General features: G+C 49.4%; 1 protein-coding gene across 1 annotated transcript in view; it reads right to left on the minus strand.

Annotated features, from left to right (window-relative positions):
- The window catches only part of DNAH9 (dynein axonemal heavy chain 9), a 130,524-nt gene that overhangs the window by 107,118 nt on the left and 7,091 nt on the right, over positions 1-16,315 (minus strand). The window contains 12 exon segments of the mRNA XM_030961883.1: positions 288-575; positions 1,710-1,848; positions 2,172-2,329; positions 4,091-4,195; positions 5,445-5,601; positions 6,172-6,332; positions 7,265-7,504; positions 8,436-8,561; positions 10,175-10,327; positions 13,272-13,398; positions 14,504-14,634; positions 15,258-16,128. Of these exon segments, the coding sequence (XP_030817743.1) occupies positions 288-575; positions 1,710-1,848; positions 2,172-2,329; positions 4,091-4,195; positions 5,445-5,601; positions 6,172-6,332; positions 7,265-7,504; positions 8,436-8,561; positions 10,175-10,327; positions 13,272-13,398; positions 14,504-14,634; positions 15,258-16,128 (2,656 nt within the window).

The raw sequence follows: 16,315 nt of genomic DNA on the forward strand, positions 1-16,315 counted from the left end.
ATATAATATAATACAATTTATAAAATGCTATATATAATGTGTAAAATACAATATATATAATATATAATATATATTATATATTATATATATAATATGTAATATAATTACTATATAATATATAATATAATTAATATATAATATATAATATATCATATATAATATAATTAATATCATATCATAAAATAATAAATCAGCCTTCTGAGAGCATGGAGTCAAATTCTCATGTCTCACCTCATCCTGGGGACCCTCACACCACCACAACAGAGCAGAAAATCCCTTGGCCTTACTTTGAGCACAAAGTTGTCCTCGGGCTGCAGCCGCAGCTCCAGCACAGCCTCCTTCACCACAGCCTCAAAATCCAGATCGCGCTTCCGAGGCACATCCAGGGCAGGGAACAGGTCCCCAATCAGCCCCATGAAGACTGGCACATCGTCTGTCACGATTTTGGGGATGTTGAAGTCGCGGAGGGAGCGCATCAGGACCTGCTCCTCGGGCCGCTCGGGGTCCGCGCGCTTCAGGGACCCGGCCACCACCAGCACCGACTTGATGGCCCTCAGACCCCAGTCATAGTGGTCCTGCACGAGGGAGAGAAAGAAAGAAATAAAAACAGGGGTGAGTTTATGCCCAGGCAAGGGTGAAAACCAGCAGTCCCAGCTGCCAGAGGTGTCAGCAATGGAAATGCAGCCAAATTTGTTATTTGTGTCGTGGCCAGACACCTCCACCAGCCTGAGTGTCCATTTCACAAGGTGAGCTTCCCACCAGGGAGAACTCTAAGGAGTCAAATAATTCAGCTGTTCATGCCATGACATGGGCTCAGAGCTGGCACTAACTCAGCAGTAGGACTTGCACTCTGGAGACCTAAGGAATTTTTTCCCCTAAACCCTTGGCCTTTGTGCAGGTTAAGCAAGGCCTGCCAGAGCCCTGGATTTGCAGGAGCTACTGAGGTGAAAGGCTTGTTAGCCCATTCTGAGGCCTCAGACCCTCATATTTCTCCATCACCAGGTTACCAGGGGCATTTGGTCCTGGGGACAGTCCACCAAGCGGGGGCAGGGAGGACACTGCTGGAAAGGAATCCTAAAGGAATCCAACAAGCAAGTCCTTCTGTCTGTGCTCCACTGAGACCCTGTAGAGCACAGCCCAACAGCTTTACTGCTTTGTGTGGGAGGCCAAAGCTCCCACAGGGCCTCCAGCTGCACAGCACAAAGTTTCTGCAAGAAGGCAGAAACCCACCCCAGCTCATGCTGGCACAGCCAAGATCAGGTTTTCCATCTGGAGTCCTGATTCAACTCACCCCAGCTTTGATCTATGCAGACAATGCCAAGTTAAAATCTGATTAACCAGGGTTTTGCACTGGAGGTGACCTTAAATGGTCAACACTTGACATGACAGAGGAGTATTGAGTTAGACTAAGAGAGGAAAAATCATCATGAACCCCTTGCAGGCAGGAGAATCAATAGGAACTAAGAGAAAAAGCAAAGGGTCACTGAATACTGCCCCAATCATGGTGGCATTTGAGGCTTTTGAAAAATCTGTCAAATTCAAAAATTAGTGAGGTTAATGCAGTTGGGTCAAATGCTTTGGTCCCTGAAGATCCTCCAGGAGGGCAGTTTCAAAAGGTCATTGCAGAGTGTCACATCCCTGATTTTGGGGATCCAGAGCAGAGTGTCAATCCCTCATTTTTGGGATCCAGAGCACAGCAGAGGGCTCACCTGCTTGGACAGGAGCTCCTTGCAGAGTTGGTAGAGTGTAATGAACTTCCTGGCCAAGGCCCGGGCCTGGAGGAAGCCCTCGGCCACCAACATAATCTCACAGATCAGCTCAAAGTCTGGCACAACCATGGCACAGGGCCTAGGGAGACAGGCAGGAAAGGATTGCAGAGCAAGCATTGACTACAGAGCTTGAGGGCAGTGGATTTGTAGCTTTATCTTCCAGGTCCTCTCCAGTGAGACACTGGAGACTCTCCCAGTCCGCCCCCACTGCCTTTCCCATGGCACAGGACAGAGTTCCCTTGTCCTCCCTGCATTCCCTGATCCAGGCTTGGAGTACAAGGCTGAAACCATCTGTGAATCCCCAATGCCAGTGAATTTCCCAAGAAAATGAAGCCTGGATGTTCCAAAAGACAATTTCTGCCAGTTTTATCACACAGGTCACAAAACCTGATCTTGACTCACCTGAAGAGAGCTTTTAAATTCTCAGGTAGCTCGGTTCGTCCTGCATAACCAGGGTTCATGGTGATGAAAATCCCAACTGAGGGGACTAAGTTAATGTCTTCGCCAAGAAAATTGAAGGATTTCTTCTTCTCCCGGATGGCATCCTGCACGCTCTTCACCTGGGAACCAGGGCAGTACTCAGTGCTGGTGTTCAGCTATGAAACCCCCAAGAGCACTGCTGCCCGCCCTGCTCTTGGCCTGTGATGAGTGGGGATTATCACTGCTCTGGTCTGGGTTTTTACTGACCATATAAAGCTTTCTACACTGTTTGGGGTAAATCTGTGTGTCTCCCGCCACAATCCAACTCTGATAAAGCAGAAAAGGGCTGAAGAGACTGGACAGTCAAAATGAAAAGAGTTCCAAGAGTTTGCTTCACAGGACACTTGGTTGGTCTTTTCTACCTGTCTGATTGCATCTTTGTTCTTCTCATCCCTCACTTTCCAAAGAGGTCCATTACAACCAGACCACCTCACTGCTCACCTTCCATTCCCATGGAGTGAGTCACAAAATCCCAGAATCACCATATTGGAAGAGACCTTTCAGATTGAGTCCAACCCAGCCCCAACACCTCAACTAAACCCTGGCGCCCAGTGCCATATCCAATATTTTGTTAAACACATCCAGGGATGGTGGCTCCACCACCTCCCCAGGCAGATCATTTCAGTACTTTATCACTCTTTCTGTAAAAAACTGTTGCTGTAGGACACAAAATAAAATGATGTGGACATGCAGCTCTCCAAGGTAAAAAAGAGCGCTTTTAATTTTTGACTCCAACATTTATAGATTTCCAAAAGTGAGAGTGGATTGGAGGGTGACAGTGCCACCTCTCCAATGACACTGGACAAACCAGCAGTCCATCAAATTTCTCCTCCTTCAGAAAAGAATGCAAAACAATAAGTTATTTACAGAAAGTGTGCGAGAAAGTTCGTTACAAGAAAGTAAACATCAGAGGGCTTAGAAAATCTTGAAAAAATCAGGGTGACAAAAATCATTTTCCTAAACAGCAGACACAGCCAGGTCACCTCACCGCCCACCTCCCATTCAAATCCATTACAGCCAGACCCTCCTTCCCCACTTCCCTAGGGAGCAGCTCCTTGCAGCCAGCTCACCTCCTCACTAACACCACTTCGTCGGGGAGGAATCTATCTCTGCCCTAAACTCACCTGTTTGCCACCTTAAAGCAAAGCAATGAAGGGAGTTTCTCAGTGTAAGGACCCACATCGACAGGAGCTGCATGACTAAGGCAGCCAATTAACCATCACCATGGTTACCCTCTAATAGCAGCAGAGGCGATGATGGAGTGACAGCCCTGCTCGCTCAGACACCACGCTCCAGCCAGGAGCCAGGGAATCATTAGCAGCTGAGTCATATCTGGGCTTCTTTTGTTCAGCTTCCCCTTTTATTTTAAGATCCTCAAAGACGCTTTTCAATGACAACTTTAAGCTAGAGCCTGATGGAAGGGAAATGGAGAGGGAAGGACACGCAAACACCTGTACCTGCCTGGGATTTCTTTGGGACATCAGAGGAGGCACAATGATGAGACGAAGAGAGATGAGAGTGAGGAGTTAGTGGAGGGGTTCAGAACAATTCCTTTGACCAAGACATTTAAAGAAGTGTAGAAACTCTTGGGCTCTAGACCTTCATTTCTGCAATGCCAAGCCCCAAAGTGGGTCTAGGAAGAATTCAGCACCTCAGTCAAACACTGGGATCCCAAAATCTGCACTTGCAGCTGACACTGGGGACCAGAAGAACTTTAATATTTTAGCAACTCAATTTTCAGCACTGAAGTTCCCCAAGACTCAAATCCTTCTGTTCTGGCCCTGTGGGAAGGAGGGAAGGAAAGCTGGCTTGTATTTATCCACAAGCTTTTCTCCACTTACCTGTACAGCAACCACAGAAAGGACCTCAACTGAGATCCTGTTAAATTCATCAAAACAGCCCCAGGCTCCTGTCTGGGAAAGGCCTTTGTAAATATTCCCACAAGACTGAAAAGAAAAAAAAAATAAAACAAAATTACAAGAGTGAAATCACAAACGGAATCCACTCCAGCAAAAAATGGATTTGATTTCCCTGCCTGTTTATTTATAGCAATTTACAGTCTATTGTGGATATTTAGAAAGTGCAGGGGAGCAGCAGGCACAACTCAATTATAATATTTATAGCTCTGCACAGTTTGCCACTCGATTTGCTAATTGCCCTCTCTAGACAACTCTGCACTCTGGTTCCATCCAAAGGTCACCTGGGCTGAGTTACTGGTGGCCCCACGTCCATGAGAGACCTCAGCTGGATAAAATATGGTCCAAGGCCACCAAAGCCAGTGTCCCTGGAGAGCACAGGGATCAGCACCATGACCAGCAGAGGATCCTGAGGAACCAGGAGAGCTCTGTCCCCATGCCTGGGACAGGTGTCCTATGGGTCTGGAGAGAGGGAATGGATCAGCACAGCCTCAGTCTCCACTGAACAGGATAGAATTTGTGAAGAATTTCATGAGGAATCTAACTCCAGAAGGGAAGGGAAAGGTGGAGCAGGGCAGAGAGCACAGTTCAGCTCTCCTCCTCCTCAAGAAGCCTTGTGCAAGTCTCAGAGACAAAAAGAAGGAGGAGGAGAAAAAGCTGCTCAGCAGGGAGGGAGGCAGCAGGGATGAGAGGAGAGGGGATGGATCAGAGCAAGCCCAGCTGGGTAACTCCCACCCTGCAGGTTCCAGGGGCCCTGAGCAGCTCCAGTTTGGGGGAAGCAGCACAGTGGTGTTGGGAGGTTTTAAGGACAAGGTGAGAGATGAGAATTTGACTTTATGTTTTCAGAAGGTTGATTTATTATTTTATGATATGATATGATATTATATTATATTATACTATGCTATATTATATTACAGTACATTATACTATATTATACTATACTATATTACATTACATTATATTATACTTTATAATATTATATTATATTATATTATATCATATCATATCATTATATTATAAAACTATACTAAAGAAAGAGAAAGGATATATCAGAAGGCTAGAAAGAAATGAATAATAAAAACCTGTGACTGACTCAGAGAGTCTGACACAGCTGGCTGTGATTGGCTATTAAGTAAAAATAATTTACATGTTTAGATAAACAATCTCCAGACCACATTCCAGAAGACCAAAACACAGAGAAGCTGAGGCTTCTCATCTTCCCAGGAGGAAAAAATCCTGATGAAGGGATTTTTCAGGAAACGTTAGGGTAACACAGCACCTTGTAGTCCATCTGCTCGGAGCAGTTGAACACGTAGACCATGATGCCCAGGGCACGGCCCAGGTCCTTGGTGGTCTCTGTCTTGCCAGTGCCAGCAGGGCCTGCAGGAGCTCCACTCATGGTCAGGTGCAGGGACTGGGTCAGGGTGATGTAACACCTGCACAGAATGAGGGAAAAGGGAAAGAGACTGAGCTGGGTCAGAGGAATGGCAGATTTGTCTTTACAAACAAGCTTTACAACAATAAAACTTATCTCTAACTAAAATCTTAGCTCCTCTAAAATCTCTAAATTCCTTAAAGTTAATGTCTTATTGTGGTGGGGTTCACAGGGGTCTCATGACAAGGGAGGAGATGAGAATCTTGACTCCATGTTTCAGAATGCTGATTTATTATTTTATGATATATATTATATCAAAAGGAAATTATATATTAAACTATACTAAAAGAATAGAACAAAGGATTTCATCAGGAGGCTTGAAAGGAATGATAATAAAATCTTGTGACTGACCAGACAGTCCGAGACAACCGGACTGTGATTGGCCATTAATTAAAAACAACCACATGAGACCAAAGATCCACCTGTTGCATTCCACAGCAGCAGATAATTATTGTTTACATTTCGTTTCTGAGGCCTCTCAGGAGAAAAAACCATAATGAAAGGATTTTTTATAAAATGTGTCCATGACATCCCATAACCACCACCTGAGGTGGTCCCAGCAGGGCCTCACCTGTCGGTCAGGGGGGTGATGACCAGCCGGGGGGTGTTGCCCAGGTACTCGTAGCAGTAGAGGAACTGAGCATCACAGATGTTGGCCCAGCAGTGCCGCTCCTCGTCCGACCAGCGGTGCCGCAGCTGCGCCAGCCACACGAAGGCCTGGCCGTTGTCCACCTGCAGAGTGACAACAGGGAGGGCAGGGGTGGTGCCCTCAGTCCTGGCTTTCATAGTTTTTAGATTCTGTGCTGCCTAGGTGTGTAGCTCTGAGCTTTGTGTTAAGGGTTAGTAGGTTCTCTTCACAAGGTAGGTTGACAAACAATCCTTTTCCAGCTTGGGACCAAGGAAAATTGATACAAGCTTCAGGTCCAAAATGCATAAACAATGGGGAACTGAAGAGAGCAAACAGGGAGGATGGGACTTCATGACCTGGAGCTGTAATTAGACAATTAACCCTAATATGGAAATGGACCAAAACTTATAAAAGTGTGAAAACTCCTGACTGAGATCCATCTTGGATGTAGCCATGGCTGGGCTCTGGTACTGCCCAAGGTGTATCCCTTAAAGGCCTTTAAAGAAATCCCCACTTTATTCTTTTAGCTCTGTCTAGTCTCTGTCCCAGGTCAGCCTCTCTAGGCATCAGTTCTGGCACCCCAGATGGGACAGAAGGCATCTGGGAAACCCCTGGAGCAGAGGAACACCCAGCTTCTGCCTTCCACTCCTGCCAGCACTGCCAGGGGAGCCCAGCTGCTGTCCAGAAGGTATCAGAGCCAAAGGCCAGGTTGGACAGGGCTTGGAGCACCCTGAGATGGCAGAAGGTGTCCCTGCCCATGGCAGGGGCTGGAATGAGAGGAGCTTAAAGGTCCCTTCCAACCCAAACCATTCTGGGAGTGTGTGATGACAGGCAGTGTGGGAGTGGTGGACAAATCCCAAGGGATTCCCTGTGGGCTCACACCAGACCAAAAAAGCTACAGAGAAGAAAATCCCAAATGCTTTTTCTTATGGCCCTGCTGAGGCAAGCAGTGCCCACAGTGCCTGTCCCTGGTCTGTCCCTCCACTATCTCCCCCTCAATGCCCAGCATGGCTCACAGTGAGCTGGGAGCACCAACCTTCTGTGCTATCATCTTGGCCACCACGTCCCGCGCGTGCACGTCGATGGTGCAGACGGTCATGATCTTCTGCCTGTCGCCCCTGGAGAGCTGCCCCAGCAGCATGGTCACCAGCGTGTTCAGCTGGGCCACCTGCTTCTTGTGGTACTCCTTCATGGCCTTCTCGTAGCCTTCCTTCATCCTGGAGAAGGCCATGCCCACCTCAGCTGTCCACCAGATCTGGGTGCAGCAGAAAGCCACCTGGGGAAACAGAGTGGCTCAACAGCAGGGCAACACCAGGCTTTCCTTACCTCTGAGAGGGTCTGGGCCATGGGGAGGTCAGGGATGAGGCATCCCTGCTGTGAAATGAAGTTTTGTTATACAGTGTCACAGCAGGAAGGAGAGCAGGGATCCATTTTACATCCATTGAAATTCCCATCCCGGGCACACCCAGCAGCTGCTCATCAGTAAATGAGCCCCTTTCTCGTGTCTGAACACATGGGAGGCTGCCATGGGGCTCCTTCCTCTCATCAGACCCCACCAATTTGTTCTCTCACCCCACTGGGGGTAGGGGCTTGATGTGACCCCTGGTGGAACAGCCACTGCCCAAGTCCCCAGGCTGCATCCTGCCTGGAGCTCTGGTCAGAGCACAGAGCTCAGCCAGGGAACCCACCAAGAGATGGCCAGGAGAAAGGAGAACTCACTTGATACCTTAGCTTTTAGGTTTTTCTGTTCTTTGGTGTGCAGCTTTAGCTTTATATTAAGTGTTACTGGATCTTTTCACAGGGTGGTGGAGAAAAAACAACTCCATTCTAGCTGGAGACTCAAGGACAATCTCTTCAAACTTCAGGCCCAAAGCATAAACAATGCAAAAAGAGGAGGATGGGCAAGCAAGCAAGGAGGATGGAACTTCATCATTTGAAGCTATTAATTGGGCAGCTAAATCCTATATGCAAATGGACCAAGATTTATAAAAATGTGAGACCTCATGACCGAGCCCTTTTTTTCTTCCACCTTGAAGCCATCTGGATACTGCCAGGGTGTGGCCTTTGAAGGCCCCTCAATAATTTTCCACTTTATTCCTCTTAATTCCATCCAGCCCCTCAAGGCACCACACCCTTCCTCTCTTCCCTGGACAGAACCACCCCAATCCACAGCCCAGACCCCTCTGGAAGCAGGGCAGGGGCAGTACCTGGGCAGGGTGGTCAAAGAGCCACTGCTCCCTGGGCTTGTCCTCGTAGGCCGCCACAGCCGCGCCCATCCCTTCCCTCACCGTGGCCCTCATGGCATCCAGCAGGCGACCCAGCCACACCTCCACCTGCAAAAGGGGTTAAATCCCAGAACAGGCCTGCTTCTCACCCTGGGTGATGAGGGATGATCCCAGGAACACCTGCCATCCCTCATCCCTCAGCAATGAGAGGGACAAGCAGCTCAGCTCCCCAGTCAATGCCTCAGGCCTCCTCCAGACTGGAGGACTCAGCCATTTCTGTCCCCATCCCGTCCCTCACCGTGGCCCTCATGGCGTCCAGCAGGCGACCCAGCCACACCTCCACCTGCAGAAGGGGTTAAATCCCAGCAACACTGCTGCTTCTCATCCCTGGGTGATGAGGGATGATCCCAGAAACACTCCTGCCATCCCTAATCCCTCAGCAATGAGGGGGACAAGCAGCTCAGCTCTCCAGTCAAACAAGCCCCAGGCCTCCTCCAGACTGGGGGCCTCAGCCATTTCTGCTCCTGCAAGATCAGCATCTCCTCCCAGAGAGGTTTTTGGTGGAAACCCAGCTGGAGGAGGAACCACACTGAACTCCACTGAGGAGCAATTGAGCTCAGCGTGTTCCAGCTCCAGGCCATGGCAGAGTCACCCGTGGGACTGGAGCACAATCTGCCAGCAGCAAGAGAATGCTGGGAACACAGTTCCTGCTGAATTTAGTATTTCACAATTCCTGCTGAATTTAGTATTTAGTATTTTAGAGAGGAGAGTTTAAATGCCAAGTGCCATCACCGAGGAGCTCAGAGCTGGTATTACCTACTTTAGCTTCCTTTAACAGTCCATGGAGAGAAGTGCAGCTACAGGGACAGAAAAGCTGAGCAGTGATTTGATTCTTAAATTTTGTACTTCAACTCATCCCATGAAATAAGATTTGGAAAACAGGGGGAAAACCCTTTTCTTTCCAAAGGTATCCATGCAGAAGTACTATGGAATAATTTAATCTGTTTCCAGTCTGCATCCCCTCCCAACTGGGAGGGTAAGAATAACCTTCAGAACATCTTTCAGGAATTAAAATTAAAAACCCAGTAAAGAATAGCCCACAGCCCTTCCTCACACCATGGGCTGTGAGGACCCATCCAGAGCAGGACTAGAGCTGTGGTGTAAGCAGGATTAAGTTCCACACCAGCTCTTCCAGCTTTTCCTATGGAGGCAGCACAGTGGAACTCTACAAGACCTTGGCTGTTACTGTGACATTTTCTGAAAAATCCCTTCACTGGGATTTCTTCTCCTGGGAAGCAGAGAAGCCTCAGAGAAAAAATGAAAACAATAATTATCTGATTTGCTTCTCCTGTGTTTTGCTGCTTTGGAATGTGGTTGGAGATTGTTTATCCAACATGTGAATTGTTTTTACTTAAGGACCAATCACAATCGAGCTGTGTCAGGACTCTAGAAAGTCACAAGTTTTTCATTATTATCTTGTTAAACCTTCTGTAAGTATCCTTTCTCTGTTCTTTAGTATAGTTTTAATATAGTATTCTTTTATATAATATAATACCATAAAATAATAAATTAACCTTCTAAAAACATGGAGTCAAATTCATCTTTCCTCCCCATGACAAGGGGCCCCAAAAATACCACACTTGGCCAGGGATGCCCACCCAAGGGAGGTGGGGGAGCAGGTTCCACCAGTCAGCTTGGACACACAAGGTCTCTCCTCTCACCTGCCCACTGCAGTCACAGGGTTCACTGAACTGGACATATTCTTCCTCTCTGCTGTACATTCCCAGGCCAACCTTGGTTGTCTTCTGCTCAGAGTCCACCTGGAATTTCAGCCTGGCCAAGTTGTCAAAGAGTTTGGAAAGGTGGCGCTGCACCTGCCAAAGGGACTGTGTAAATGAAGTGAGGGGGACAGGACACAGAATCACAGAATTATGAGGTTGGAAGAGACCTCTAAGATCATCGAGTCCAACCTGTGCCCTAACACCCCAACCAGACTATAGCACCAAGTGCCATGTCCAGTGTTTTTTTTAAACACATCCAGAGATGGTGATTCCACCACCTCCCTGGGACAAGCATTCCAGTACTTTATTATTCTTTTGGTGAAGGATTTTTTCCTAATATCCAACCTACACCTTCCCTGATGTAGCTGGAGACTGTGTCCTCTGGTTCTGTCAGAGACCGACCCCACCTGTCTGCAGCCTCCCTTCAGGAAGGTGTAGAGAGCAAGGTCACTCCTAAGCCTCCTCTTCTCCAGGCTAAACAGCCCCGGCTCCTTCAAACGTTCCTCACAGGGTTTGTGTTCCCAGCCCCTCACCAGCCTTGTTGCCTCCTCTGGATGTGCTCAAGCATCTCAACATCCTTCCCAAACTGAGGGGCCAGAGCTGGACACAGCACTCAAGATCAAGGACCAGGACAGGCAGAGCAGAGAGCAGCAGAGGTGTGACAGCCACAGTCCTGCTCACAAAGAATGACCCGGACATCTTGGCAGCACCACATCTTCTCACTCATGGCCAGGATGCTGCCAACAGGAGCCTCTTGCTGTCCTTCTCAGGAGCTGGATTTGATGATCCCGGTGGGTTCCCTACAGCTCAGGCTATCCTATAATCCATCCTATGGCTTGTTTGCCCAGTTCTCACTCCCTGCCCCACAGAGGATTCCAGCCCCTCCTCAGGAGCTGTCCCAGGTGCCCAAATCAGTTTCTTGCCTGGCTGAATCTCAGGAGGTGCCAAGTAAATCAAAAAGCAATGGACACTCAGCTTGCCCACCAGGACAGGCACACATCCTTTCAAATCTTACACAAACCATGGACTCCTGCTTTTTCCCTGCAAGTGGGCAGGCTCAGTGACCCCCACTGTCCACTCCCAGCCCCTGGCCACTCTGCAGGGCCTTGGCTGTGCTCCAGCACTCGATACAGCTCTGCCACCAGAGCCCAGAATGCGCCTGAACCTGCACCAGCTCAATACCCAGTTCAAGTGGATAATATCATTGTCTATTTAATCCTCCTTTAGGAATTATCAGGCTTTGAAACTACAGTGGAAAGGCTGAGAGCGTATCCGTGTATGATCCTGCCTGACATTTACTTTGATTTTACTGCAAATAGTTTTGAATAACAGAAAGCACCAGGAATTTCTCCTTACTCCGTGGAGCATTTCAGCGCAGCAGCTTTTCTCTGCTTCCTGTGTTCTCTTTCTCTCTCTCCATTTTAAGCATCAATCAGCTGTGTATTTATGACACTCTGTGGGCTGAAATCACCCAGCAGCAGCAAACAGATCCAAGCTGAGTTAAAGGTTAGTGGCAACAGGAGCATTTCCAAGCCTGCCCCGTTCACATCCTGACACAAACGCTGAAAAGGAGGAAAAGCTTAAGGAGGCTGAGGTTGCTTTCTGCTAAAAGGTGGAATAAGGAATTGATTCCTTACCCAACAGGCTCCATTTGCTGTGAACACTTTGATTTGGTTCACACACCAACCTCAGGATTATTGATGCCTCCCAAAGCAGGCTGGGCACTGCTAGGCTAAGGGGCTGAGGTTCCCTGACAGCAGCTCCACAGGAAAAGCACCTGCAGGACTGAATCCTCTGAGCTCTGCCCACGGGGGACAGAGGATTCTGACCCCTGGGAATGGGGGGAAGGGGACTGGGAAGCCATTTCTAACAACAGGAGGGTCATTGCTGGCTTCTCCTTGGGATGATCCAGCAATCCTGCTGAGCCAGGAGGAGGAATGGTGTGTTTGGGGGATTTGGGAGGAGCAATGGTGTGTTTGGGGGATTTGGGAGGAGCAATGGTGTGTTTGGGAGGGGGAATAGTGTGTGGGGGGATTTGGGAGGAGCAATGGTGTGCTTGGGGGGATTTGGGGGGAGGAATGGTGTGCTTGGGGGATTTGGGGGGAGCAATGGTGTGTTTGGGGGGATTTGGGGGAGGAATGGTGTGTTTGGGGGGATTTGGGGGGAGGAATGGTGTGTTTGGGGGGATTTGGGAGGAGGAATAGTGTGTTTGGGGGGATTTGGGGGGAGGAATGGTGTGTTTGGGGGATTTGGGAGGAGCAATGGTGTGTTTGGGGGGATTTGGGGGGGGAATTGTGCGGTTTGGGAGGAGCAATGGTGTGCTTGGGGGGATTTGGGAGGGGGAATGGTGTGCTTGGGGGATTTGGGAGGAGGAATGGTGTGCTTGGGGGGATTTGGGAGGAGCAATGGTGTGCTTGGGGGGATTCCCCACACCTGGCATTCAGACCCCATCCCACAAACCCCAGTGCAGGGTCAGACAGCACCTGGCCACAGCCACTGCCTGAGCTGGCTGCTCACCTGTGCAGGCTGTGCTCATCCCTGCCCTGCCATCAGGACATCCCAAAGGCTTTGCAGGGGGAAAGAAGAGGCACTTCCTGGAAATTGCCTCTTCTGCCTAAAAAATCAGCCCTCTACAAGCCACCAGAGCTCAGCCCTCCCACACTGGAACGCCCAGCCTGGGGCTCTTTGTTTGGTGCCATCCCAGGCTGGGATCCAAGGTCAGCAACAAGTTTTGGATGAGATCCTCATGGATCCTCCTTTTCCTGCAGCCTCAGTGTACCCCAGCAGGAGCAAAGCCACTGTTTTTATGGCACAAAACCCACAGAGGTGCTCTCTGAACCTGCCATGAGCATCCCCAGGGTCAGACCACACAACACCTGGGGCAGGGCTGCCTGTCAGTGATGGCAGGTGGAGGTCAGCTGTGAAGGAGTTAATCCACACAGGATGGGAGAAAATCCCATCCAGAAAGGACATTGAGGAGAGTCCCAGGACAACACCTTCCACCGTGACACTCCTGAAAATGCAGCACAAGCCTTACCAGCTGTGGGTTGGTGCCGTTGGAAAGGATATCCAGTAAATCTGCAGAAGAAATGAAGTAAAATCTGGGAAAAGCCAACCTTTTCATGTCCAAATATTCAGCCAAAGCCTTCTCACACAGAGACAACCTGGGGAGACAAAGCAGAGCCCGGGACAGGTGGGTAAACACCCTGCCATGCTCCGTGCTGCCCTTCTCAGGCAGGTTCTCCCCACCATGGGGAAATGCCAGGCACGAGCTGAGCCTGCAGGCTGCTCCTTCCCCTAGCCCTGAACAGACCCGCAAAGCACAAGGGAACTCACAGCTCGCTCTACTCCAGGGGTCAAACACCCAGGAGTCAGGGCAGCCTGATGAAACAGCAGAAGCACAAGGGGAAGAAGAGGTTGGAAAGGTTTGCAGTCTGACCCACTGCTTTAGACAAGCTCGTAGCTGCCACAGGTGGTGGCATCCACTGGGATGAACATTTCCAGAACTGCTTTTATTCTAATGAGCCACATTTTAAAGTCTGATTCCAACCAACTCAGCTTTTTGTGTTTGCAAAGCATGAAAGGAAAGTTGTTTGCTCCGATCTAAAATGAATCTTGCAGTGTTCACATGCTAAACTGCTGCTGAGCTTACAAAGTTCCTAAATAACATTCTCTGTGAGGAACATTGGCCTTGTTCGATTGAAAATAAAATCAAATCCTTATTTGAAATGGAGAGCTGCTACTGCCACAACAGCTTAGAGTGGACTTTGAAGTGGTTTTCAGGCAGATTCATATGTTAAGTGAGAAGTGTCTCCATCCCAGGGCACTCGGGTCTGTCTCAGGGAGCTGTGTTATGCCTCAAGGGTACACAGGGATAATTTTGTAAATTAAATGGGCTCAGATCTGCTTTTTTGGATCACAAAATCACAGAAGGGTTTGGGTTGGAAGGGACCCCAAAGCCCAATCTGTCCCAGGCTGCTCCAAGCCCCAGCGTCCAACCTGGCCTTGGGCACTGCCAGGGATCCAGGGGCAGCCACAGCTGCTCTGGGCACCTGTGCCAGGGCCTGCCCACCCTCACAGGGTGATGGGTCACAAATACAGAAACTAGAGAAAGATCAGAAAAGCTGGAGATTTGTGACTGCAGAGGAAGCAGAGCCTCAGAAAAAACCTCAGAGCTTCTCATGGCTGATTCAGCTTCTCATGGCTGATTCCGCTTCTCATGGCTGATTCCAGCCTCTAACAAAACCCTGGGACTGATGCTCTACCTACCTACTCTGGATGTCCTCCAGCTGCTGGGACAGACCTGGTTTATTGGTGGCTTCAACCACATTTGGGGTTTTCTGAACTTCATAGGCCAGTTCTTTAAAATCCACATCAATGCCTTCAAAACGTTTGGAGTCCTACAAAGGGACACAAAGGTCACAGCAATGCTCTCTTGGTGTGCTGAGAGATCCCAACCTCTGAGAGCTGTCTTTGGGGTGAGGGGACAGCTCCTCCCTCACCAGTGAAAGGCTTGTTCCTGCTCAGCATGGCTGTGAGCCTGGAATAACACTGGGAGCTGGGCTGGAAGCACCTGAGGAGCTCCCCAGAGCAGGAGCAGGAGAAGAGCTGCTCTCCCCCAGCACCAGAGCGGATGGACGGGGGGGAAAGCTGCCAAAGCTTCCTGGGCCAGCTCTGTTTGATGATTTGCAGTGTGTGAGCAATGATCTCAGTCCTCTCCCCTCCAAAGGAAGAGGGAACACGCCTGCAGCACTGAAGGAAGGCAGCAGCTCTCACTCAGCACCCAGGAGCTCTGTGTTTGCCATGCAGTGCTACAAGGGAGAAGATCAGCCCCTCAGCACGGCTAAAGCACAAAAACATCCTCGGGGGAACAACCCGAGCACTGAGGGAGCCTCCAGAGGAGCGAGGCAGCAGGAGAACAGCCCTGCTTTGGGGAATTTGGCACTACAGATAACCCCATTTAATAATGGAGCCTCTTCTTCAACACTTCCCAAGCAGGAATTTGGGATTTAGGGGCCCATACCTGGGGCAGCTGTGCCCTGATGTCTTCTGAGCCTATGAAAATGCTCTCCAGGTGGGACCATGTGCGCTGCACCTCGAACCACAGGGAGATGACAGAGTCAGCAGTGGAGAGCTTCCTCTGCCAGGCAGACACCTCCTCCAGGAAGAAGGCAATGTACTTGGAGGACATTAAATTCTGCAGCTGCACCTGGTTGTCCTCTAGAGTTTCAATGAGCTCCTCATCTGACTTCAGCAAGGGGGTGTGGGTGCGGGGGTGAGGTTCGTACTGGAACTCCCTGGAGCTCCAGGTCACCCTCAGCTCCTTCAGCACCTTCTCCATGCTCATTTCTCTCACTGCTTTGTCCACAATGCCATGGACCTCCCCCTCAAATTCATGCAGGTTGAGCTTGAGGAGGTCAGCCAGGGTGGTGTCCGAGTCCATCACAAACCTCACGCCCGTCACCTGCATCAGCTGGTTCCAGTGTCTCTCCCTGATGGCAGGATTTTGAAGCTCTGCCACAGCCTTCAGGGCGGTCAGCATGTTCTTCACCTTGCTGTCCAGCCCACTGAAAGCATCCCAAGCCCTCATTTCCTTGTCCAAATTCCGAATCTCTCTTGCAAACTTCTTGCACTCCAGGTCCATGTTCTCCACGTTAATGTCCACCCATCTGGTGGTCTGCCAGTCTTCAAGGCTGGTGTTCACCAGGGAGATCATGTCCCAGAGCTCTTTGAGCAGACACAGCTCCTTCCTGCACTGCTTCAGCTGTTTATACTCTGGCACCATGACTTCAAACAGACCAGCTGATTCATAAATCGAGGTCATGGCTGACTCCATCTGTTTGATCTCCATGTGCTTTGCATCCAGCAGTTGATAAGGTTTTTCGGTGTCAAACCTAGAAATAAACATTTATTCTTTGTAAGTGGCATTGTAACAACTTCTAAAGGACCCATAAAACAAACAGAGCCTCTGAGAACAATGGGAGAGATGAAAGTTCTCTACCACACCCTGATGGCTGAGCCATGTGGCACTGCTGACACCACCCAAGCCAAAACTCTTCCAGGGACACAGCACTGCAGGCC

Source organism: Camarhynchus parvulus, chromosome 18, assembly GCF_901933205.1.
Source record: "Camarhynchus parvulus chromosome 18, STF_HiC, whole genome shotgun sequence".
NCBI lineage: Eukaryota > Metazoa > Chordata > Aves > Passeriformes > Thraupidae > Camarhynchus > Camarhynchus parvulus.